At 45.4% G+C, this 26495-nt stretch overlaps 1 protein-coding gene across 5 annotated transcripts in view; it reads left to right on the top strand.

Moving 5' to 3' along the window:
• The window catches only part of GALNT11 (polypeptide N-acetylgalactosaminyltransferase 11), an 87253-nt gene extending 64798 nt beyond the window's left edge, over positions 1-22455 (top strand). For 4 of the 5 annotated variants that reach the window (XM_006129319.5, XM_025187869.3, XM_075922800.2 and 1 more), the window contains 2 exons: positions 19544-19681; positions 21633-22455. In XM_006129319.5, coding sequence (XP_006129381.3) covers positions 19544-19681; positions 21633-21764 — 270 coding nt within the window. In that variant the 3' untranslated portion in view covers positions 21765-22455. The remainder of the gene's footprint in view (positions 1-19543; positions 19682-21632) is intronic. The other variant, XM_075922801.2, reaches the window with a different exon arrangement.
• Positions 22456-26495: the final 4040 nt, after the last annotated feature.

Genomic DNA, 26495 nt, shown 5'->3' with positions numbered 1-26495 from the left:
TCCCCCCCCATCCCTATCCCACTCCCTGGCAGCCTTGTCCTGCACACTGGATCCCTCATTTTTGGCTCCACTTCAGAGTGTAGAGGGGCCCACAAATTCCATTAACCCTGGAACCCCAGAAGAGTTAATCTGGCCTGAACCTCAGTCCTATCTACTCCCCCCTCCCCGCCCCCTGGGGCTGGAGTGCCAGGGGAGTGAGGTGTCTCAGTTGGGGTCACATCAGTGAGGCCGGGGGGGGAGGGGGTTGGAGGGATTGTATTTTTGCATCTCACTTATGTGGTCCCCAACTGATTTTTTTTCTGAGGGTCAGTGACCTGTGACCCAAAACAGATTCCCCACCTCTCTCATAAAGACAATGCTGAAACATTATGTGTTTGACAAAATTTATTTAAAAATGAAGCCTGGCCAACAGGCTCCCATCTGGCCACAGCATCATAAGACTGCTGCACCCCCCCAGACCCGAACCCTGAGCCCATCAGATACCTTCAAAAATGTTTGAAGTGGCCCTGGGCTACCCTGCTCCAGGGCCTAAGCAGAAGAGGCGGGGCCAGGATGCTTCTGGGCTTCCCCACCCACAGACCATGATTTGTCTGGGGGAGCCCCTTTGCCCCCCCTTCCCACTAGGCATCCATGCCCCTGGCAGGGCGGGAAGAGGCTTTGCATGCTCCTCTGCCCCCAGGTCAATCAGGGTCTGGGGGCAGGGGAGCTGCGCGAAGCTTCCTATGTCCTGCTCCGGCCCTGCGTGAGCGTATGGCACTTTGAAGTGCCGCACACTCCTCACAGGGTGGGGGGGAAGACGGAGGAAACTTTACGCGCTCTTCCCATCCACAGGCCAATCAGGATTCGGGGGCGGGGAGCACGTGACGTCTCCTTCCACTGTGTGAGGAGCGCATGGCATTTCAAAGTGCTGTGTGCTCCTGGTAGGGCGGGAGGTTTGGACTCTGGAGTCATGGATAGCCATCGATGAGAACTGCGACAGTATTGTCAGCAGTAGCGACAAATAACCTACCAAAAATGGTTAAAGCAAAAGCCTGGGTATCGTGTACCTGGATTCTGTTGCTGGTTCCACAGCTGTTAGTAAGTCTCACTCTGGGCCTTGGTTTCCCCATCTGTAAAATGGGGGAAAAGATACTTGAGTACCTCATGGGCGTTTGTGAAGTTTTTACAGATCAGTGCTTTGTATTTCTATAGTGCTTTTCATCAGAAGTGTTTGGCTTGCTTTCCAGACTTTAAACCAGACAAAACCCCAAAATAGCAATGTGTGAATATGTTGAAACAGCATGTTGCTGTTGCCCTTGTCCTTACTGGCCTCGTCCCATCCTGCTTTTTTTCATGTCTAAATGCAGAAAGGAAAGGGTCTAATGCAAGCACCCTTGTGGTACCTCTTCTTCTGGGCATTCTAGAATAGACAACTATTGTTATTAATAAAGTTGCAAACTCATGAATTGAAGTTATTGTCACAATCAATACAGCTTTTTCTGACTCCCTCTAGGTACTTAAGTCATGAGACTCTTGCAAGAAACTCACTTGACCCGTATAACTTGTTTCTCCTCTTGTACCTGCTGCCTTACTGCTTTTTTTTCAATGCAATCATTTTATTTCAAGCTTGACTTTTTGGAGTTTTGTTGTTGGTAACCTTCCTCTCTGGAAATAATCAAATTAAATAAGGAAACAGTGCCACAGTCCGCCAGAAAACAGGGTCAGAAGGAGTACTCAGTTGCTTGAAGTTAATTGTGTGCTTCAGTGCTTTGTAGGGGGTATTACATTGTTAACTCTTTGGAGCAGAGAACATGTACACTTCAGTAAAATGCAGCAAACTTTTACAATGCAGTACAAGTACATATACATATTTTACTGGTGTAAGCTCTCAAACAGCTTTATAAAATGCCATATCTACTCAAGCTGTGCTATTCTGTGGTGCTGATAGAGGGGAAAATGGAAAACTTTTCTTAAATAATGAATATGGAGAGATTAACACTACCTTTGGCTGAAGAAATGTGTTGTGCCCACGAAAGCTGATGATACTATTTATATATTTTTGTTAGCCTAAGGTGTTACAGGACCATTGTTGTTTACGGTTTTTTTTAGTTATATACTAACATGGCTACTCCTCTGAGACCTTGGATTACATGCATCATCGTCCTTTCTAACAGACAGATCTTTATTTGCAAAGATCTTGCAAATAAAGTTTCATCCTACAAAACATCATCACACCTCTAGTACTTATTATTTCTGACTCATAAGAGCCAGAACTCTACCACATAGCAAAGATCTAGCCTTAATGCAATACAGTTTACCATGTATTAATTTGTAACACAAGATTTAAAAAAAAAATCCTTAAGATCAGAGTCTTAATCTGCAACATTCAAAAACTTCTGTTTTTCTGTTTTCTTTCTTACCTTAAGCCATTAACATAGGGGTGGGCAATAATTTTTGATGGGGGAAGGGGGATGGGCATCACTCCAAGAATTTGGTAAGTGGTCAAGAGGCGCACACTTCCATTATATTAATGGAGGAGGTGCAGGAGTCTGGGATGGAGGTTGGGTGCAGAAGGGAGTTTAGGGTCAGGGGTTGGGGTGTGAGATCTGGGAGGGAATTTGGGTGTAGTAGGAGATCGTTACCTGGGGCAATGGACTGGGGTGAGGAGGCGATGCAGGACCTGGGAAGGGATTGTGACCTGGGGCTGGAGCATAGGAGGGGGTGCAGGGATTTGGGCTGTGACCAGGGATAGCAGATTGGGGTGCAAAGACTGCCCCCACCTTTCCCTAGCCAATCAGCTGAGCTCCCTGATTGCATGGGGAGCTCTGAACCTCTGCATGGGGCTCAGAAAAGGGCTGCACATCCGCATGGGCACAGCTTATAGGAAACCTTGGTTGAGAGTATTTCCCTACTTTCATGAAAGGACAAGCAGATCTCCACATCTTTCTACTTGGACAGGACAATGAGGATTGTATTTTTCCTGAGGGGGTGGAGAGAATGCTCAGTATTCAGATTCTATAGATGGAAAACAAAACTGGTGAAAATCCAAAATAATTTAGGGAATGTATAAACCCTGAAAAATTCCAAAATCCAGCCTACCGCTGTTTGAAACTCCCTACAAGAAAAATGATATACAGGCAGTCCCTGGGTTACGTACAAGATAGGGACTGTAGGTTTGTTCTTAAGTTGAATTTGTATGTAAGTCGGAACTGGTACATATTGTAGGGGAAACTCTAGCCAAACATTTCTCCAGAGCTCAGTTTTATTCTCCCACACCTCACTTCCCTCAGTCCTTTATTCTCAAGCTGAGGTGTCTGCTGAGAAAAGCTGCTCCGCGTCTCCCTGGTCTGCTGGGGGGAAGCAGCTAGTGCAGGGTTGCCTCACCCCGTTTGTAAGTAGGGATCTGATGTAAGTCGGATCCATGTAACCCGGGGACTGCCTGTATAACTATCGTTAAGAACTTTGAAACCTTTTATCAGGCTAGAAAGTGAAGACAGAAAATGGGAACCTTGCTACTCTCCATCTGTCTGAAGCACCAAAATAAGCAGCATGTAACAGTTCATGAAATCTTCTTTAAAAACAAGCCACCTGAAGGCTGGATTGCCACCTGGTTGCAATCTAGTAAATAGACTAAAGGGGCTATCAACCAGATGGAACCTTAGCTCTTTTCTACAGTCTCTTCCTGAGCAAGTCCTGATTTACCAAATGTAAACAGCCATCATCAACAGAGACACTAAGAACATCTCTGAAGAAAGAGAGCTGTCCTACAGCATTCAACACAGACAAGCCATGAAAACAAGATCAGTGGGGTGGGAGGAATTCTGCTGAAGAATAGCCAAAAAGGACTAGATTACCTCTAACAATATGAGCAATTCATAAAACTTTAATTGCAATCCACCTGCTTTCTTTGATTTTTTTTTTTTACCCTAAATAGATGATTTGCCTGAGTTTATTATGGGTACACAGAATACCCTTAGCATGGAGGAGACTGGAGCATGTGAATGACTAGTTATCACTGCATATAGCTAGGACTTCAGGTGAACTGAATCAACTCCTTATACTTGCCTGTCTGCCTATATTCACCTGTAGACTCTTGTCCTATGCTAAGATTTGTAAACCCTCTGAGGTAAGGACTGGCTTTTTGTGTTTGTATAGTACCTAGTACACTGGAGTCCTGATTCAAAGGGGCTGTTGGGGTAATGTAAATAATCTCCTTACTCCAACAGCTGAAATGTTCTGGTACGCTCTCTAAAGCAAAGAGCCAGTTCAGTCATAGAAGTGAAAACTGGGTGCTGAAAGTTAGAATGGATGGTAGACTCAGCTTGGATATCTTGCTTGAGTGTGAATCCAGACAGTGTGTTCTAAGAATGTGAACAGAGAATTCCCTGAGGCTAGCTGTCTTAGACGTTTTGCTTCCTATGCAGTGTTGCTCAGTGTGACCTATAATAGCCTTTTGAGGCTATAACAATGAGCCAGTCACAGCCAGTTGTCACGGAGTAAAGTCTGCCCATTTAATATCATTAGTCTAATGTTCAGAGCTATTAGTTATGTAAAACCTTAATATAATAAGAGCAACATTAGGAGCTTTTCAATTGCATCATTTGAACCCCCCCTAGGTTGCCAGTCTGCAGGTCTTTATTACTGTTCTCCTGAAAATGAACAAATTGGGTTTCTAACGTTTTTCAAGCATCCTATTTATTCAAATGGATAATGAGTCTTGTGGCTAAGGAAGAAGCGGTGGAGGTGGTATACCTAAACTTTAGTAAGGCATTTGATACGGTCTCACATGCCATTCTTATCAATAAATGAGGCAAATGCAACTTAAATGGGGCTATTATAAGGTGGGTGCGTAAATGGCTGAATAACCGTTCTTAGAAAGTAGTTATTAAAAGTTCACAATCATGCTGGAAGGACCTAACAAGTGGGGTTCCGCAGGGGTCTGTTTTGGGACTGATTCTGTTCAATAGCTTCATCAACGATTTAAATGATGTCATAGAGAGTACGCTTATTAAGTTTGCAGATGATACCAAGCTGGGAGAGGCTGCAAGTGCTTTGGAGAATAGGGTCATATTTCAAAATGATCTGGACAAACTGGAGAAATGGTCTGAGGTACACAGGATGAAGTTTATTAAGGCAAATCCAAAGTACTCCACTTAGGAAGGAACAATCTGTTTCACACATACAGAATGGAAGGCGACTGTCTAGGAAGGAGTACAGCAGAAAGAGATCTAGGGGTCATAGTGGATCACAAGCTAAATATGAGTCAACAGTGTGATGCTGTTGCAAAAAAAGCAAACATGATTCTAGGATGCATTAACAGGAGTGTTGTGAGCAAGACACGAGAAGTCATTCTTTCGCTCTACTCTGCGCTGATTAGGCCTCTATTGGAGTATTGTGTCCAGTTCTGGGCACACTGCAAGAGAAATTGGAGAAGGTCAAGATAAGAGCAACCAGAATGATTAAAGTTCTAGAGAACATGAGCCATGAGGAAGACTGAAAGAATTGGGCTTGTTCAGTTTGGAAAGGAGAAGACTGAGAGGGGACATGATAGCAGTTTTCAGGTATCTAAAAGGGTATCACAGGGAGGAGGGGGGAAAATTGTTCTCCTTAGCCTCTGAGGATAGGACAAGAAAGCAGTGGGCTTAAACTGCAGCAAGGGAGGTTTAGGTTGCACATTAGGAAAAACTTCCTGTTAGGGTAATTAAACACTGGAATAAGTTGCCTCGAAAGGTTGTGAAATCTCTATCACTGGAGATATTTAAGAGTAGGTTAGACAGACATCTGTTAGGGATCATCTAGACCAGCGGTTGCCAACCCGTTACAGCAAAGAGCCAAAATAGTTGTGAATATAGTGCAAAGAGCTGGGGGGGAAAGTGGTGAGCAAAAAAAAAAAAGCAATTTTCAGGGGCGGCTTCGCGAGCTACACCATGGGATGGGAGCATAGCTGCACGCGGCTCGTGAGCCATGGGTTAGCCATGGCTGATCTAGACAGTACTTGGTCCTGCTGTGAGGGCAGGGGACTTGATGATCTCTCGAGGCCCCTTCCAGTTCTAATACTTGATTAAATGAATTTCAGCTGATTTGCATGGGGTCTTTCTAAAATAGTGCCTTGTACATTAGCTAATGAAGGTAGATGAGTCATTTTAGCATAATTTTCATCTCGCTGTACCCATCGTCTCATTTATTTTGCTTAAACTGCTTTCTGCCACTCCTCCTGTTATCCTTTTTCTCTGTTTGACTTCTTTCCATCTTGGTCACCCTGTTTCATATCGTCCCTGTTTCTATACTTCCATTCTCTCATCTTTAATCTTGCCGCCTTTCATTCTTCAAAGAAGGTCTATGGTGGGAATATTAGAGCAGATCCTATAAGGTTAGGGCATTTTTTAATGTAATACCTGCAGCTCCCACTGGAGGCCTTTGCCATATTAAAATAGTTGGATAGCATGAGAAAGATATGCAGTTCACTGATTATCAGACTAACACAGTTGTGTGAGTCATGTTACATTCAAGGGCGGCTATTTTAGAGTTTGCCAGAAAAAATAAAGGCAGAATTCATTTAATTTGCCTGGCTTTAGTGCACTGAATCTGGTGATTAGGACTGGAAGAAAAACTTATGTAGATTTACAGGAGACTTGCATCAAGTGCAATGTGTGATTGTGATGCTATGTGTGAAATCAAACCAATTTGAGAAGAAATAACCCACCTAGGGTTTAGAATACATGTGGCCATGATTTTTTTATATTATTCATTTAGGCTACGTCTACACTGGCACCCTTTTCTGGAAATGCTTAAAACGGAACAGTTTTCCGTTATAAGTATTTCCGGAAAAAGCGCGTCTACATTGGCAGGATGCTTTTCCGGAAAAGCACTTTTTCCGGAAAAGCGTCCGTGGCCAATCTAGACGCGCTTTTCCGCAAAAAAGCCCCGATCATCATTTTCGCGATCGGGGCTTTTTTGCGGAAAACAGTACTGTGCTGTCTACACTGGCCCTTTTCCAGAACAGTTTTCCGGAAAAAGGACTTTTGCCCAAACAGGAGCAGCATAGTATATCTGAAAAAGCGGCTGATTTCTTACAGTAGATCATCAGTGCTTTTCCGGAAATTCAAGGGGCCAGTGTAGACAGCTGGCAAGTTATTCCGGAAAAGCGGCTGATTTTCCGGAATAAGTGGCCAGTGTAGACACAGCCATTGGGTACATCTACACTACAGAGGAAGATCAAAGCTGCTGCTGTCTAGTTAAGACAGCTAATTCGAAGTGAGAGGGGCACTCTGGTCGATGCCGATAGTCCTGCTTTCTTATGAGGGGTAAGGGAAGTCAAAGGAAGAATGTTTTTTCTTCAACTTCCTGCAGTGTAGGCAACACCAAAACCAGAGTTAAGCTACTTTGACTTTAGCTGCGCAATTAAGATACACAACTTCAGCTACACTAATTCAACTTTGTGCACTAATGTAGACACACCTTTACCCTGGTGTAAATTAGGAACAGTGGAGTTAATGGAAGTGATAGAAGGGAGTTAATGGAATTACTACTTGTATCCATCACTTTTCAGGGGAGCAGGGCTATGAACTTGACCCACCTGTATGTTTTACTTTTCAGATTATGAAAGGTTCAACCACTAGTAAAAATGTTTCTTTTCCATGATGTGTTCTTGCTGAGTCTATTTGCTTTCCTTCCCTTCTTTACAAATTATACGAGAGGTGTAGCTCTTAAGTTCTGTAATAAAGAATTTTCAACTGACATGTCTATTGCATGCATTTTCAATGACTAATATCTTAGGGTATGTCTACACAGCAAAGTTATTTCGAAATAGCAGCCCTTATTTCAAAATAACTTTCCTAGCGTCTACACCACCAAACCGCTATTTCAAAATAAATTCGAAATAGTGGAGTGCTTATTTTGAATTTAGTAAATCTCATTCTATGAGGAATAACGCCAAATTCAAAATAGCTATTTCAAAATAAGTGCTGTGTAGCCACTTATTTTGAAATGGGGGGCCTCAAGCCTTCTCAGGGTGCCCTGGTGGCTACTCTAGCCTCAACCAAGAACACTCCTCTACCTCCCCCCTTCCCTGGAGCCCTTAAAGGGGTAGACTCTGGTCCCAGCAGTCACTGCCCTGGACCCAGCAAGCCACTGGCAGCCAGCCCTCCACTGCTCCCCAGGAGTAGTCTGCCAGCTCCCAGGAGCCTGACAGGGCCGGGAGAAGACGGGCGCCTTCCTGGTCCTGGGTGGGGATCATGGATCTTATTCAGGTTTGGGGGGATGCCCCCACTGTCCATGATCTCTGCACTAGATGGAGGAACGTGGCCATCTATGGCAGGATAGCTGCCAGCCTGGCCACCAAAGGCCACGTGAACCCAGGAGCAGGTTTGCATGACAATCAAGTTGGTCTGGTGAGACCCCCCAACCCTGAGCTTCCCCTCCTCCCTTCCCCTTGTTTCTCCCTTCCAGCTCCTTCTCCCAGGTTTCTCCTTCCCCTCTCCCATCCTCTCTTCTCCCCCCCACCATTCCCCAGTCTCACCGGAGTTTCATTCCTCCCCCCCTCCCCACTATTGTTAAATAAAGAGAGTTTGTGTTCATGAAAATACTTGTACTTTATTTGACATCAGGAAGGGGGGTTAGGGAGGGGTAAGTGGAAGGACATGAGGGAGCAATGAGGCACAAGCCCCCAGTGGGGCAGACCAGGGAGGTGCTTAGTGCTCCTCAGGGTGGAAGCTCTCCCGCAGGGCCTCATGGATACTGACAGGCCCCCGATAGACCTCCTGGCTGGCTGCCTGCAGAAAGTGCATCCAGGCTCGCAGCAACACGTCCACAAAAAGCATCAGGGTGCCCAAAGGCAGCTCTGGCTCCATGTTGCAGAGTGCTGTGGTGTCCCGAGTGAGGGCAACCAGAGGATGCAGAGAAAATGCGTTGTTGTCCCTCATCGAGATAGACAAGCAAGCACGGAAACCTGAGAACTGGCTGTTGGGGCGGGGGGGGGGGGGGGCAAGGAGGCAGGGCCCCTGCCTGCTCCCTTGAAGCACAGACCTCAGATAGCCTCAGGCAGCAGCCCCACATAAGTCCTGACCTGGTACCCTGCTGGAACTGGATCTGGCCAGCCTTAAATGCGATTCAGAGTCCACTCAGTGGACTCTGTGCAAAATGCTATTTCAAAATGCATTTTGTGTGTAGACATGTTATTTTGAAATAACACTGTACTGTAGACATACCCTTAGTTTCTCTGATGTAAAACCACATTGAAAAAATACTTGGTTCTTGCCTGCGTGATAATGTCTCTATAGCTCCCTATTTCCAGGAGTTGCATGCCCTGACATGGAGCCACTTAAAAACTGGGACTCCCAGGCTGGATTTGCACAACTGCTTCAGCTGCAGATGTCTGAGACTCTAAGCCACAGGCTGCCAACCTGACTACTTGAGGCCATTCCTTGATGGTTCTAAAGCAGGCGTCTTAAACTCAAAGGCATTTAGGTGCATATTGAAATGGATGGGAGTTAAAAGGCACCTAAATCCTTGGGATGCTGTCATCTTCCTTGATGAAGTCTTCAGCTACTTCCCTGCATTTGGAGTAGCTGAGTTTCCTGAAGGCTCAGGCTGTGCCTTGGACTATATCTTCATTCCTCATGAGGGCTAGGCCAGGGGGCAGAAGCAGACACACACAGATGGCACCAGTCTTTCACAGCTGACAAGACATCAGCTGTTAGCCAATCCAAAAGGTGCCCATTATTGGTGCGGGGCTGGATTGTTTTTGAGTGAGGGAAAGCCACACCAGAATAGCGAATCGCTTAGTACCAAGGGTCCAGTGAGCTGCTAGAACCCTGTTCAGATCCCTTCTCCCACCCCAGGAAGAGGGAGGACTGATTGAGTATCCTCACCACTAGGGTAAAGGTTAGAATGGAGGGCTGGTCCTTTCTTGGCCCCTCATATGAACTCTCAAACTGGCCTCTGCATATACCTATCCTAGCTCCCCACCCCCAATGCCTGGAGGTTTATTTTATCTGGTTTGTGACTCATTCTTGCACAGTGGTTCCCAACCTTCTCAGAGGCATAACCCCCGCGTACCCTGGCTACGCCCATAGCTCAGGTGGAGGGCACGAGCCAAGATTTGCTAATTTTCTAATTGCAGAACACTAAGGCTGCGTCTACACTGGCATGATTTTGCGCAAATACTTTTAACGGAAAAGTTTTTCCGTTAAAAGTATTTGTGCAAAAGAGTGTCTACAGTGGCATGTGCTTTTGCACAAAAGCATCCGTGCCAGGGTAGACGCTCTCTTGCGCAAGAAAGCTCCGATAGCCATTTTAGCCATTGGGCTTTCTTGTGCAAGAAATTAACGTTGCCTGTTTATACTGGCCTCTTGCGCAAGAGGGCTTATCCCTGAGCGGGAGCGTCAGAGTATTTGCACAAGAAGCACTGATTTCATACATTAGAACATCAGTGTTCTTGCGCAAAGACTCGCGGCCAGTGTAGACAGGTGGCAAGATTGTGTGCAAAATCTTGCCAATGTAGACACAGCCCCTATGTCCTTACCCTGCCCCCTTTCCCAAGGCATGCCTCCCCGCACTCTATTCCCACCTCCCTCCATCGCTTGCTCTCTTGCTCATTTTCAGTGGGCTAGGGCAGGGTATGGGGGTGTGGGTGTCAGCTGGGCAGGGGTGGGCCTAAGGCATTTGGGGTGAAGGAGGAGGCTCTAGGCCAGAGGTTCAGTGTGCAGAAGGTGGTTCAGGGCAGGGGGGGGTGGGAGGGAGTTTGGGTGCAGGCTGGAATTCCAAGCTGGTGGACTCCAGGAAGAGGCTGTGGGAAGAGGGCTGACGCCTCCAGTTTTGGAGGTGCAGTCCAGAAATTAGGGGGCTCTAGATGTGGGGGGGGGGGCGGGTCTGTGGCAGAGCTGTATTTGGCTGTCAAAGTGCTTTTCAGAGCAGAACCAGGAGCTAGCCCTTTGGGATCTCTGGCTTTTAGAGCTTCCAGCCCTCTCAGATGCCAAACAGTGAAAAAAGAGGGAACGTTTTCCTGGGCTGAGAACAAGGGGTAAAGGAGCTGAGTTGTAGCAGTCCTCCGCTGACTGCTGCAATACCACCAATTACAAAAAGTAATTCTACAATGAAATAGTGATGGAAAAAATTGGGAACATGATGACAGTTCCACATGTCCAGCTGTCTAGAGTAAGTGTGTCTGCCCCGCGGTATAGTCAGAAACCCCAAGCTTATGGTGCTTTCTGTAACTAGATTTCACCAAACTAATAACAAACATGAACTCCTGCATCACTATACACACACAGTCCCCCTTGGACTCTCGAGTCCCTCTCTTGCCAACCAGCCAAACTTGACAATGATAAGTGGTTGACCACATTCTGGTTGCTCCCAGTCCGAAGACACTAGTCAGTTGCCCTGATTAGTGCAACTCTAGATCTTATACTAAAGATGATGCCTGTAGCCAACCCTTTCTTAAACAAACTAAAGGTTTATTAATTAGGAGAAAGGAATAAGAATTATTTGCTGGTTAAAGCAACCAAACATACAAACACAAATGAGTTACCACTTAAATTCTAACTACACCTCTGTCAAGTTATATGCCAAAGTGCTTCTCAGAGCAGGAGGTGGTGGTAGCCCTTTGGGAATCTCTGTGAGCCTGTCAGATTCCAGACAGTAAATAAAGATGGAAAGTTTTCTGCAGCTTTGTTTTCTTTCCTTCTCCAGTTTCCAAATCTACAAAATGAGCTTCCTTGAATAGAGTGTGTCCTAGGTGCCATAGGGCCATTAGCCAATATTTTGTATTGCAATGAATAAACCTTGGTGGCCCATCTGATTTTTATAGGCTTTCTGGATTATGGGTGGCGGTGGAGTGGGGGAATGAAGGGGGATGAATGATTCCTATGCCTGCATTCACAGCAAACATTTTCAAAACGAAACATATTTTCTTGTAGCAATGCATATGGACATCGCAACTGTGGGTACTGCTTGCAGTAGCTAGTCCATAGTAAAGTGCAGAATTGCCCTAGGCCCATGTAACTTACCTGCATGTCATCGAGTCTAAACACTACATACTTTCTTATAAAGACTAATACCAGTTTTGTGCAAAATTAACATATGGGTGAACTGGTCTAGGCTCAAGCTCTGAGTCTGTTAGGGCTTAGCTTGTGTCTGCAGCCTGAGCAACATGGGACAGCATTGCACCCCCTCACTTAGACTTTTTGAATCCTGATTGATCTGTTGCAATGCTTTAGCCAACCAGGGATTAATTTAGCAAAGTCCTGTAGGCTGCCCAGACTAAATGAGCACAGTGGAGAAACCTATAGGGCTGTCACATGTACTAAGCCAGCCTTTCCAGGAATGGTGAATTCCAAATAACGGTCCAGTCCCTGGGCATAACCAGCTAGGATTGAAACAAACCGGGTAACATGGTTGTGTCATACCCCTTTAACTCTCTAGATCGGACTCTCGTGCATACTGCTGTGCTAGAGATAACAGTCCCTCCAGGCTTTGCTGTCACACAGCTATTAGCACGCCCAGCAACGTTACCTAAATGTTCTCCCAGCCACTCATGAGGGCTACGTCTACACTGGCATGATTTTCCAGAAATGCTTTTAACGGAAAAGTTTTCCGTTAAAAGCATTTTTTGGAAAAGCGCATCTAGATTGGCAGGACGCTTTTCCGCAAAAGCACTTTTTGCGGAAAAGCGTCCGTGGCCAATCTAGACACGCTTTTCTGCAAAAAAGCCCTGATTGCCATTTTTGCGATCGGGGCTTTTTTGCGGAAAACAAATCTCTGCTGTCTACACTGGCCCTTTTGCGCAAAAGTCTTTCGGAAAAATACTTTTGCCCGAACAGGAGCAGCATAATTTTTCCAGAAAAGCACTGATGATTTTACATGAGATCGTCAGTGCTTTTCTGGAAATTCAAGCGGCCAGTGTAGACAGCTGGCAAGTTTTTCTGGAAAAGCAGATGATTTTCCAGAAAAACTTGCCAGTCTAGACACAGCCGAACTGTATATACAGGGAGACACATCTGCCAGTACCCACCAGCTCTTCCCTGCCCCTCAAGCCTGTGTGTCTCACCCTGCTCAAGCCCACCATAGAAAATGAGAGCTCATAATTTTATCATTTTATTATGCACTGTCTGGGTGAGCTGCACAGGGACTCCCCAAACACTTCAAACAAAGCTCACTGCTTTACATAAACATCTGCCCTTATAAATGTGTGTTTTAAGGGCTTCTGAGTGATAAAGGGTCAGAATTGGTTACAAAAAGAAATAAGATGATAAAAAATCACTAATTCCAAAACTTTACCAAGATAACATTTGAAGCAAGCAGTTTTCGCTCACCTCTAGATATTGCTGGCAGTTCACAATTCTTAGTACACAGGCTCAGTTCCCTTCCCAGATTGGGACCAATCTCCCTAGTTCAGTCAAGCAAACTTGTTTTAGTAGCGATGAGGTTGCAAAGTCCTTGTGTCCTATTTAAGACCCTGCTCCTCTCCTGGAAAACCCCTCCTTCTGAAATGTAGACAAAACAGTGCCCTGTAGACTTCAGCGATTCAAAGTGTCTCAGGTGAATTTTAAATTTCTTGCTCACACCTTCTGTGCACATCTCAAAGGGGTAGCTGTGTTCATCTGCGTCTGCAAAAAAGAGCTGTGCGATGACCCCATAGAGACTTACAGATTAATTAGGGCAGAAGCTTTCAAGGGTAAAACCCACTTAATTAGATGAATTGGAGTGGAGTTTACAGAGGCATGGGTATATAGAATGACAATGAAAGAAAGAGGGAAATAACTAAATTGGATAAACAACTCCTGGAATAATAAAATCGAAATAGTACAGGCAGTCCCCGGGTTACGTACAAGATAGGGACTGTAGGTTTGTTCTTAAGTTGAATTTGTATGTACGTCGGAACTGGTACATATTGTAGGGGAAACTCTAGCCAGACATTTCTCCAGAGCTCAGTTTTATTCTCCCACACTTCACTTCCCTCAGTCCTTTATTCTCAAGCTGAGGTGTCTGCTGAGAAAAGCCGCTCCGCGTCTCCCTGGTCTGCTGGGGGGGCGGGAGTGCTAGCTTCGCGTCTCCCTGGTCTGCTGGGGGGAAGCAGCTAGTGCGGGGTCATGCCTCACCCCGTTTGTAAGTAGGGATCCGATGTAAGTCAGATCCATGTAACCCGGGGACTGCCTGTATATCGAAATAGGGGAGCTTCAAAATTAGTCCAAGGCAGACTGCATTATTGTGGATGTGCTATCTCAACTTAGAGCCTCAGGAAGCACTGGTGAGTAATTTACTTTGAAATCCACATTAATGCTCGTTTGAAATAACTATTTCAAAATAAGCATTATTCCCTGAGAAAAGCAGGAGTATGGATTTCAAAATAACCAGCCCGTTTTTGAAATAACGGGCTTGGAAATGTGGACGCTCTGCTTATTTCAAAATAACTCCCTAATATAGACAAGGTCTAAGATGCTATAGGACTCTTTGTTGTGTCTTCTCTGTATTAGACTTTTGGGGTGCCATGCAAGGTATTTGTTCTTTCTGAGAAGCCAGACTGTGGGTGTTACCCAGACTCAGTGGCTGTGTCTAGACTGGCCAGTTTTTCCGGAAAATCAGCTGCTTTTCCAGAAAAACTTGCCAGCTGTCTACACTGGCCGCTTGAATTTCTGCAAAAGCACTGACTTCCTACTGTAAGAAATCAGTGCTTTTTGCGGAAATACTATGCTGCTCCCATTCGGGCAAAAGTCCCTTTTGCGCAAAACTTTTGCGCAAAAGGGCCAGTGTAGACAGCTCAGATTTGTTTTGCGCAAAAGCGCGTCTAGATTGGCCACAGACGTTTTTCCGCAAAAAGTGCTTTTGCGGAAAAGCGTCCGTGCCAATCTAGACGCTCTGTTCCGCAAATGCTTTTAACGGCAAACTTTTCCGTTAAAAGCATTTCCAGAAAATCATGCCAGTCTAGACGTAGCCAGCATGTTTCAATAACAAACACGTAACAAAAGTCTTATAACTCCATATACAAAGTTGATGCACACATTTTAGCAGGACAGAAATACTTAATGGATTATTACTTTTCAAATGATAGCTTACAAAGTGTATTTTGTACAAAACATACCAGTCATCGAACAGAAAATACGTGGACACGGGGAGTTACATAGCTGACAGTATACAACAACTGCCAGCTGTTTCTCAAGAAACACCTCGCCTCATAGCAGGACGAGCAAAAGCATTTGCTCTCACTAGAAGAGCAAGCCCGTAAATTGCACCTGAAAATGTCAGCCCTAACTCGGTTTGCAAGAAGGAACTTCAGCCCCTCTGGGCCACAGAGAGCTTAGCCTCTCTGCCAGGCTAAAAGGCTGCATGCAAGCTCCCCAGCAGACGTAACAGAACCCAAAGAGAAGTGTCCCTGTGGTTCTCTAGGGTCACTCCGGTGACTAGCAGCTGGTGAGCACACTCACGTTTTATGCTGCTTTATTTGGTTTTCCACCCATGGACTTTGCTGACACTGCTCCCAGTCATTGCTAAGCATATGCTTACATGCTTGATTGGCCCAGGGCTCTCATCAGTCTCAGCAAATTAAATAGTCTTTAAATGTTGAAACTGTACTATTGCAGCTCCTGCCACTGCTTTCCCAGACTTCCAGCCTGGACTCTAGGCTCCTAGGCCACTCTGGAAACCACCTCACCGGCATCCCTTATCCTGCCTTCTGAGTGCTAGAGCCAGTTCCTGCTCTGGGGTGGCTGTTTGGCTGCTCCAAGAGTGGGATGGGAGCAGGATTTGAACCCACCACCCTGTAGTCCCTAGGTAAATGCCCTATCCTCTAGGCCAGGGGTCTCCAAACTTTTCAGCCCGAGGGCCGCATTAACTATCAAACAGCAGTTCGGGGGCCGACTACACACTTGAGGTCCAAATAAAAAACAATCAAAACATGGATGTTGTTTTTAATTATTTATTTAATATTATTTTATTCAGTTATTATTTAATAACACATTGATACACTACACATGAACACCTGTATTAGTGTGAATGGTGAAATTGTTTCCTGGATGCCAAAATAGCAGACATTTCTGGCTTTAGATTTGTTGTCCCTAACATCAACAGTGACCTGAGATTATCATCGGACAAGTTTGTTCTCAAATTGTTCTTCACATATTTCATTCTTGAAAATGTTTGTTCACACAGGTATGTTGTTCCAAAGATTGAAAGGTACCTTGATGCAAAAGTTTTGACATTAGGAAAGTCTTCCTTGGGCAAAAACTGGTAAAAACCCACCAGTCCTATTTTGAACTTGTCCCTAAGGAGGTCATTTGCTTGCAATTCAATGACTTCCAGCTGCAGTTCATCTGGGCAACTGGCCACATCTGCTTCAAATGGGTTTTGAAACAATCTCACTTCTTCTGCCTTTGAATCCAAGTCAGAAAACCGCTGCTGAAACTGCAGCTGGAGGTCTTTGATGATCTCACATGCAAATGACGTGGGGAACTCAGCTGTTGCTTCAGCCATGAAGACCTTGCACTGCTGAAAGTGCGTCAAGTTGTTGGCCTGTACTTGTTCCAAAAACAAGACAAGTTTGGATCTGAAGGCCTTTAGGTGGGTGTATAGATCAGAAACTAGATTTTGCTCTCCTTGTAGTTTTAGGTTCAGAAAATTTAAATGACTAGTTATGTCTGCAGCAAAAGCCAATTTCCATACCCACTCTTCATCAGACAGTAATGGCTGTGGCTTGCCTTTACTTTCCAGGAAGTCACCTATTTCCTTTCTTAACTTAAATACTCTGCTCAGAACTTTCTCACAACTTAGCCATCTTACTGCTGTGTAATATGGTAAATCTTGTGATTCTGTGTCTGTATCTTTCAACATGTCTCTGAACTGTCTATGGTTGAGCCCATGTGACCTTATTAAATTCACCATCTTCACCACAGGATTCAGTACACTGCTAATGTCCACATATTTAGCACACAAAGCTTGCTGGTGAATAATACAGTGCAGGAACATTGGTTGTATAATGTTTTTCTCATTACACATCTGCTTCACTTGTCCAACCAAGCCTTTCTTTATGCCACTCATGTTCTTTCCTCCATCAACAGTCAGGCAACTGAGGTTAGTCCAGTCCAAGTTATAATCAGCAAATGTTTTTTTCAACTCATTGAATATATCCTCTCCGGTAACAGTGCCATACATGCTATGTAGGGAAGCCAGCTCTTGTGTTATGTTCATGTCTTCATCCACACCTCTAATGAACACAAGCAGTTGAGAGGTGGAGCAGCTGTCCAGCGATTCATCCATTGCAATTGAAAAATGGCGAAACTTGCTTGCATTTTTCGCTATTTGAGTCACAATGTTTTCACCCATGTCTGCAACACGGCGGGCAATGGTATTCGCACCCAAAGCTACGTTTTCAAATTGTTTTGACTTTTCTGGGCAAAGTTCCTCAGCCACTTCCAACAAACATTCCTTCACTACTTCACCATCTGTAAAGGGTTTGCCACTTTTAGCCAGGACGTAGGCAACTTTATAACTGGCCTTAGTTAAGGATTCATTTTCATTTGAGGATTTACTGAACAATGTCCTCTGAGATGTGAGTTGATTTTGTAATTTAGAAAATTTTTCGGCACGGACTTTACCCTTCAACTGTACATATTTCTCCTGATGTTTGCTTTGATGATGACGGCGCAGGTTGTATTCTTTCATCACAGCCACGGTTTCGTTGCAAATCACACACAATGCTTTCTCGCCGGATTTGATGAAGAAGTATTTCAAACTCCATTCTTCTTGAAATTGCCGACACTCATCGTCTATTTTTCTTTTCCTCTTCTCGGCCATCGCTGGGCACTAAAATAAAGTGAATTCAACATGAATAAATAATGAAACTGAAAGTATCTTGCACACAATATCGCTCAAAAAACCTGATTATGCGAACTAATTTTGTCGCAATAATAGCTGCAAATGACCCGAAACAATTTTTAAAAATTCTTATGATTTCTTAAGTTAAACTTACCTGAATATAGTGTGCAAATATATCCACTTAAGGTAGAGAGATTGTTGCTTTTAATGTTTCCTCTTCAGAATATTCGCCTGCGAATCCGTTTCTCCTGGAAGGGGGGGGCTTTTCCCCCTGCTCTCCCCTTCCTCTGCACGCTGTCCTCCCCTCCTGCTTGCCACCGCTCACTCCTTTCCCCCCCCGGGCGGAAGGGGTCACCTTTTTAAAGTTCCCGCCGGGGTTCACGTTCCCCCGCACGTCGCCGGGCGGGCGTTACCACCACCGCCCATCCTGCCCCCTGATTGGCCGGCTGCCCTGTCAGTCTGGGTGGGGGAACGCCGCCCGTGCTAACCCCCGCCCCCTGCGCCGTTTGCCGCCGCGTGGCCGCTTGTCAGCGGAGCGGCCCGCTTCTCCTGCCCCGGCGCGGCGTGAGTACACGCCGCACAACCCCTAACAGGGCAAGAAGGGCCCGTTCGGCGGCACCCCAGGGACGGTCTCCACGGGCCGGATGAGAGGGCCTCGCGGGCCGCATCCGGCCCGCGGGCCGTAGTTTGGAGACCCCTGCTCTAGGCCACTGCAGAACTCTTTACAGCCCCTTCACTGTTTGTTTATGCTCTGTGGATCTTCCTCCACTAAGAACATGTAGGTTTTTGCTTCCTGGATCCATGACCTGATGGTGAGAGAGCCTGGCGTGGTTATAATCTTACTACATTGTCCTGAAGTTAAATGCATGGAGCTGTCAGAGGAAAAATGGCAGATTCTCAGCAAGGGGCTTGTGCTATGTTCTCTGAGCCCAAGTGCCTCCCTTATTTTGCACTGGCGGCGAGAAGCAGAACTCAGGATCTTGGCAGGGGGAAGATGCCTACTTTTAAAAATGCTAGATTACAGCAGGCTCAGAGAAACCGGCGTACAGAGACCACAATCATGTGACATCCCAAGGGGAGACTTCTAGGTAGGGGTAAGACCAGCAGTGGGCAACCTGCGGCCCATCAGGGTTCTGTGTGTGGCCTGTGAGACATTTTGTTTACCGCTGCCCGCATGCAGGGTTGCCAGATTCCGTTGGTTTCTGACCACAGTTTTTTCCTACCAATATTACAAAAGTAACATGCATGTAAATCAAGGGCATGTGAAGTGAGGTGCATGTTGATTACACACAACATTGGCTGTGAGAGCCGTGTGCCCCCGGTGCCTCCGATCCAAGTGCTCTGTCGGTCAGTCGGCACACACTGCAAATTCTAGGTACGCTTGCCCAGTTAGCAAAACTACCCTATTTTGGGCGGACGGGGAGACCATCTTAGTTATGACAGTCTTGCAGCCCACCGAGGTGAAGGAGGGCCACTCAATGCACCCCACTTAACTTGTCTAGGTTGCCCGTCAGGGTTAGACAGTGAAAGATCAGAACTGAGGAATAGACCGGGAGTTGGAGCTAGGAGATGAGATCAAGCAGCAGGGGGCACAAGAAAGGACGGGAGGAAAGATTAAATTAACAGGAGAGGGCCAGGAAGCATCTGAAAATTATAATCTGCCCTGCTTTCTGGATAACCAGAAGAACCATTCAAGGGCACTGAATCCCCATCAACCCTATGTACGTCATGCCAAACATTTTTTCTGTCTCTTCCCCAGATATGGATTTATAATGAAGACCATGAGTTGATTTTAAATAATCTCCTCTGCTTGGATGTATCAGAAACTCGCTCATCAGATCCACCTCGTCTCATGAAATGCCATGGATCCGGAGGGTCACAGCAGTGGACGTTTGGGGTGAGTGGTTTGCGTGGGGAATACTCATACCCATCCCCTTGTTGATGGTGCCGGGCTACACTGAAAAGTTACAGTGAAAATGGCATTTTATGGGAGTCCAGGGATATGGTTTCTGTATCAAATGTGCTCAGTTTAATAGGGAAAATTGCATAGCTGCAAGTCACAATACAACTTGTGTGCAGCACAGACAAGGCTTCACAAGCTGGACTCTAAGTCAAGGTGAATTCTTTTGCTTTCCATAATCAAGATTTGCCAGACCACATTAGGTTCATTCCCATCAAGGAGGCTGCACAGTTATAATGCCAATAAAGTAATCAATTCTGTGATGCACAGGGAGCATTAGAACTCATTCATGGTCTCAGCTGCATTGGCACCGCAGGATGAACAGGGGTAAGAAGCAGTAAAAACATTTGTGTCAATAGCTAGATGGGTCTGAGCCTGGACATGTGCAGGAAGCACATCTGAGGAGTAAAAAGGTGCTGTTGTAATCCACACACCTGCCGGGTGTGGTTCACTGTCTCATATAGTGGCACTTACACCACCCCGAGAGAGAGAAATGAGCCTTCACTGAGAACCAGCTGGCTTTTTGCTCATGTGGCAGAAGCTCATGCCGTAAGCTCCAGAGGGCCCAGGTTTGGTTCTGCCTGTCCGTGTTACACTATTTTTACAGTCACTTCTCAGAGTAGGAGTGTACGATAAATCAGGCAAATTAAAATTGTTACCTCCACTTGTTTCTCACGTTGCTTTTAAATGGCCGACTTCACAAAGGAGCCGCTGAGCCAAAACTTCACGTCCTTCTCAGAGTTTTAACGCAAAGCCTTCCCCGCTGCTGAGTCAGGACACACTGGCAGCAGGAAAACTTGCCGCCCTTTAACGTAAGCATTAACACAATGGCAGTCGAGCACCAGCAGAACCCCCCCCGGAGAGCGGGTACATTCCTGTGCAGACGGATTGAGTGCGCGCACATGGGGCCTTCTCTAAGAAGGAAAGAGCCAGTGGGTGACTAACTCTAGCTGGAGCTGGCCCCAGATCTCCCCAGACCAGGGTCAGGGGAGGTGAAGTAAAAAGGCCTTGGCAGGTGAAGTAAAAAGTTGGCTTTGCCTAGTTCATCCATCAGCCTGCAGCTCTGAAACTTGTTCTCATAGGATGGGATCTGCTAGCTCTGAGTAGCTCATCCCGCCCCTCTCCTGAGTGCTAGTGCCGGTGTCTGGTGCATGCCCACAGAACCCCCACTGGGCGTTGGGCAGTGTGTCCCTGCCAGAGGGGCAGACAGAACGGCTGGGTCCCTGAACAAGGTGGAGGAGGGTGGGGCCGCTACACACTCCCAGAAGAGGAGGGGTTTTGGGTGGAAGAGGCAGGGCTGGGGGCAGTCAGGTCTCAGCACTGGCCAGATCACACCGTGCTGCCCACCCCTCCTCCCCCAGCCCTTAGCACTGCCTGGAGCATGGCCCCCAAAGGCTCGGGGTGATTTATAGGGCCCACAGCTCTCTCTGCTCAGCCAGGAGCCACAAGCCCTTTTGAATCACTAGGCTCAAAGCAGATTCCCTCTTGTCCCCCCCGTCAACAGACTTGGTCTCTACATAACTTGGTCAGTTATGCCTCCATAGAGGGCTGGGACCCCATTCCATGCCTTGTCCTACATGTTTACAAACCATAGCACAGATGTAGCTTAACCTGGTAACTGGGCTAAACTCTTCTCTCCAGCATTTATTGGGACAGATGCTACACTACAGCTGTGAACCAATTGGCTCAGGGGCCAGGTGTATTGCCTTGGTTATAGCTGTAGACTGGATTGGGACGGGAAGACCTTCTGAAGGATGCAGTGCTTTAGAACAGCCCTCTCACTCTGACATCACTCATTTTCAGTTTACGGACAGAGGGAAGGCCAGTGGCTTTGTATTTCCTCTTATTCTGTGTATATATGTACATCTGTTATTTGTTTTCTCTCCAGAAGAACAATAGACTCTACCAGGTCTCTGTAGGGCAGTGCATGAAGGTTGTTGATCCGCTTAGCCATAAAGGATATGTTACCATGGCTATTTGTGATGGCTCCCTCCCTCAGCAATGGCACCTGGAAAGCTGAATCTGAGAAAGCGGCAGAGAGAGGCAATTAGCAGAGATCTGGCTCCTCCTCAGCCATTGGTTTGTAAGTCTTCCTGGAGGGCGTGGAAGGAGCCCTTAGCTGCTATCCCTTACATGGACAGTGTGAAGCATTAGATTATTTAAATGTTTTGCCATAACCACCCAGGTGTTTGGGAAGGTTTGGAAGGAGATGATGCATCATTCAAATGCCGGAGTAGCAGCAGCAGCCCCCTTGCACAGCATTTATCAGCATTTCCTTGGATTATCCTGAATGAATAAACTGTTATTGTTTAAATAAGAGCAAATAATTAGAACAATGTAATTTGAATTGTGGTACTATTTTAACTCCATGAACCTTTTTAAATGACAAAAGACAGAAAGGAAGGAAGTTCTCCTTTCCACTGTTTCATGAGCAGCATCATGATCATTTACATTTTTAGTCTATTTTAATGGCTGAATTATTTTAGCTCATCTGGAATATATTTTAATTTCCTCTTGTCTTTCTGCAAATTGTCATTTGTAATATTTAATTTTAGTTTTGTTAATTTACGGTTTTAGCCCACTTCACATAGTTCAATTTTCAGTTGTCATTTTCCATACAGTATTTAAAACAAAGCTACTATTACAAAGTTTATTTTGATGACTTGTGATGGCATCTGCATTTAAAATAAAGCATTCATGTTTTTTATTAATCACTATGGAGGTTTGATCTGTTGCCTTTGGCTTTAGAAGTACAGACTGCAAGAGACTAGTGCAAGCCAAGGTTTAAATAAACCAGAGTCTGATAATTTGGAGACATTTGTTTGTACTTAAACAGAGGTTTTTGTAAAGATGCTTGTGAAGACACCTCAGCCTCTACACTGTGATCTTTCACCGTAGCGCCTGGTATTATGTGCCGAACATTTAAGATTATGAAGATGGGAAAAAAAAGTTGGGTTCTTCTTTGAGTAGTGTCCCTAGAGCACATCTGGGTACCAGCACTCTCTGCACTCAAGACTTTTTCAGTAGAATCAGGGGGTCCTCACACGTGCCCCAGTGGAGCCCGGGCAGGAGCGATGTTTGGTAGCGAAGCAGCATGTCACCGGCACATTAGAGCATGATGGTTGCGCAAACGCTTGGCGGCATCTAAGTATTAATGGGTAGCAGGTTTAAAACTAGTAGAAGAAAGTTCTTCTTCACACAGCGTGTAGTCAACCTGTGGAACTCCTTGCCAGAGGAGGCTGTGAAGGCTAGGACTATAATAGAGTTTAAAGAGAAGCTGGATAATTTCATGGAGGTTAGGTCCATAAAAGGCTATTAGCCAGGGGATAAAATGGTGTCCTTGGCCTCTGTTTGTCAGAGGCTGGAGAAGGATGGCAGGAGACAAATCGCTTGATCATTGTCTTCAGTCCACCCTCTCTGGGGCATCTGGTGCTGGCCACTGTTGGCAGACAGGATACTGGGCTAGATGGACCTTTGGTCTGACCCAGTATAGCCGTTCTTATGTTCTTAAATGGTTTAGGAAAAGTTCTCCCTCCTGCTCCGGTTTCCCAACTTTTGCCCATCAGAAATAACCAAAATACATGTGGAAAGAATCAGGTTCATTCCCCTCCTCCTGCTACTCTCATTCACTCTTGCTCACTCTCACGTCTTCCCTTATCACCCTCCCCCCTTTGCTGTCTCAGCCATGACTCTTGGCCTCTTTAAAGCTGTTGCCATTAACTTCTTAGGTCTGATGCCCTTCAGGGACACCTGGGGAATAGCAGGAGTTTTCAGGCTCCCCTGAAGCTTCTCCTCTTACTTTTCTCCCACAAGTTACTCTCTGTCCCCCTCAGCAGAGGGTAAGTTGACACTGTTGCCAATAGAACCAGTAGCCTTCTCCAGCCTTCCACTAGCTCTCCGCTCCACCCTTTGCTCAAGCCCTTCTGTCCACGTGCAGCATAGTTTCAAGTGCCTCTTCCCCCCACAGCCACGACAGTCTCCCATTCCCAACCTTCCCACCCTTTCGTGGCCAGGAAAAAATGCAAAGATGAAGCAGTTTAAGTTAAGCTATTGTTAGTACTACAAGAACCTATTGATACTAGGGCATAAATGAAGTAGAGTTAAGTGGCCCTTGCAGTGCTGAGGAGGAAGAAATGCCATAAAAAGCCAGTTGGAGGGATTCAGTGAATGAGGTGAAAGCACCGGCAGCTCCGATGGTAGTTACAGGAGCTGCAAGAATCACTCAGAAACTGGCCCAAACTTTGTAATTCACAAAATCTGAGAGAGTTGAGGAGCAGCATGTGACCCTACTAGGGCTGTCAATTAATTGCAGAAACAAAGAGTGGCCCCGTGGCACCTTAGAGACTAACAAAAATATATTTTCGTGGGCAAAACCCACTTCATCAGATGATACTGTATATTTTTGTTAGTCTCCAAGCTGCCACAGGACTACTCATTGTTTTTAAAGTTGCAGACTCACACGGCTATCCCTCTGAGAAATTAATTGCAGTTAATTCAAGTAATTAACTCAAAACAAATTAACTCAATTAGAAGTTAAGCACAATTAACTGCAGTTTTCATTGCCCTGTTAACAATAAAATTCCAATTTAAATGTATTATGAATCATTTGAATGTTTCTCTGCCTTTTGAAATACAGCGATTTGTTATGGCATACAAAGTCAATAGCGCTCACTTAGTATTATTTTTATTATAAATATTTGCGCTGGATAAAATAAATAGTATTTTTCAATTCACCTCATGCAAGTACTGTAATGCAATCTCATTATTGTGGAAGTGCAACTTAGTTTTTAACGTAACTGCACTCAAAAACAAAAATGTAAAACTTTAGCGCTTTCAAGTCCACTCTGCCTTACTTCTTCAGCCAATCAAGTGTGTTTACATTTACAGGAGATCCTGCTTCTTATTTATAGTATGACTTGAAAGTGAGATCAGGCGATTGCATGGCACTGTTGTAGCCAGCAGTGCAAGGTATTGACATGCCAGATATGCTGAAGGGTCAATATGCCCCTTCCTGCTTCAACTTGTAGACCGGACAGTTTTATCTTTTTTACAGTGCAAATATTTGTAATAAGAAAGAATATAAAAGGAGCACTCTACACTTTGTATTCTGTATTGTAATTGAAATTGATATATTTTGGAAATGTAGAAAAACACCCAAATATTCATAATAAAGAGGCATTCTTATTATTGTTTAACTGTGCAATTAAAGGAGTGATTGTGATTTTAATTATTTGATAACCCTAGACACTCTTTTTTTTGGTTGAGCTTATTCTCCAGTTAACCAGGAGGAGTCCAAAACATACCTGATGGCTTCATGCAGGAAGCCGGCTACAAAATCATCAGTGGTTTTAAGTGTCCTGTCCTGCAGCAGTTAAAAGGGAAAGTGACATCTTTTCCTCTTTGCTTTCCCAGGGTGTTCACCCTCTGTAAGTGTGGCTGTCATCTGTTGTGAGCTCAGTCAATGCTAGGGCAATTACAAGGTTAGTGTTAGCAATGTAGAGAGAAATCTGTTTTTCTCCTTCCGTGATTCTCTCATTTTTCCTCTGCTTTGTCTATTGGCTCCAACTGAAATTGGCCCAGCTGTGCAAACACAATGGGAGACCCTCTCCCAAAGAGCTTGCACTCTAAATAGACCAGGCAGACAAAGAACATTAACCCCATTTACTCCTTCTCCCCTCACCTCATTAACACCCAGGGACACAGCGTCCTGCCGACTGCCCCCCGCCCCCTGCATGCAAACCCTTGGAAAATGCAGCAAATGCCCCACTTCTTCACAATGAGGCTCCTATTCCTTTTTCTCACTATCTTCTCTTCAGCCTGATCACTCTCTCTTTGACCTCATGCTGCTTGAAGGGTTAAGAGAGGTGGCTTTGCACATGAAGGTTCCCCTTCTTTGAAATTTGCTTCTCCTGCTCCCTCCTTCAGCTCCATTGCCCCATTCCCTTATTTCATTGCTCCCACGTGACAGCCTCCTAGTGCGGCCTTCACAGACCCAACTGTTTCCTCAAAGCATGGCAGCTGTTGCATAAGGAATGAAACATGTCTTAACCAAAAATCAGGTAACAGCTTTTCTCGGTCATTCATTTCTAAGGGCCCCCACCTGTGGAATGTGGAGGCAGTCCAGTGTTAATGCTCAAGGATCTAGGGCTAAGTCCTGCTTTTCAGCTCAGGCAAGCAGAAGAGTTCGTTCTAAAGCTGTGGAAATTCTCCAGCAACCAACTATTGGCGCTCAGATGACAACTTGATCTCATAGATAAATAACCTCATGGTAATTATTTGTCCTAGCCCCCTTTACGGAAACATTTCAGTTTGTTACAAATTGTGTTCCAGGCTGGGTTAAATGAAGCGAGAAATTGCTAACAAAAAATAGTCAGGTAAGAACTGTTTCACCCTGCTACACAACTTCTCTCCTCATTCGTCATTGCTGAGATGCAGCAAGCAATGAACCAGAAGTAGGGAGGGAAAGGATAAGCAGAGAATTTAATCATTGTCAGAGTAGACAGGAAAAAAAGAGACGTCTCAGCATTCCCCTCCAGCACAGACCAAGAACCTTGTGATTTAAGGAACTGTTTGGGAACCAACCCAGTACCACCCTCCAACTCAGGGATCTCTCTGTGGAGGCCTGGAAACCTACTTTGCAAATGTTCCTCAGATCATGATTCAAGGAGTTTAGTAACTCAGCCAGATGTTAGAGGTCCATGACAGGAATCATGGATGAGGTTGGGGCTGCAATGTTGCAGGAGGTCAGACT

Source organism: Pelodiscus sinensis, chromosome 2, assembly GCF_052426305.1.
Source record: "Pelodiscus sinensis isolate ZL-2025 chromosome 2, ASM5242630v1, whole genome shotgun sequence".
In the NCBI taxonomy this organism is placed as follows: Eukaryota; Metazoa; Chordata; order Testudines; family Trionychidae; genus Pelodiscus; species Pelodiscus sinensis.
This window is presented reverse-complemented; position numbering and strand designations above follow the sequence as displayed.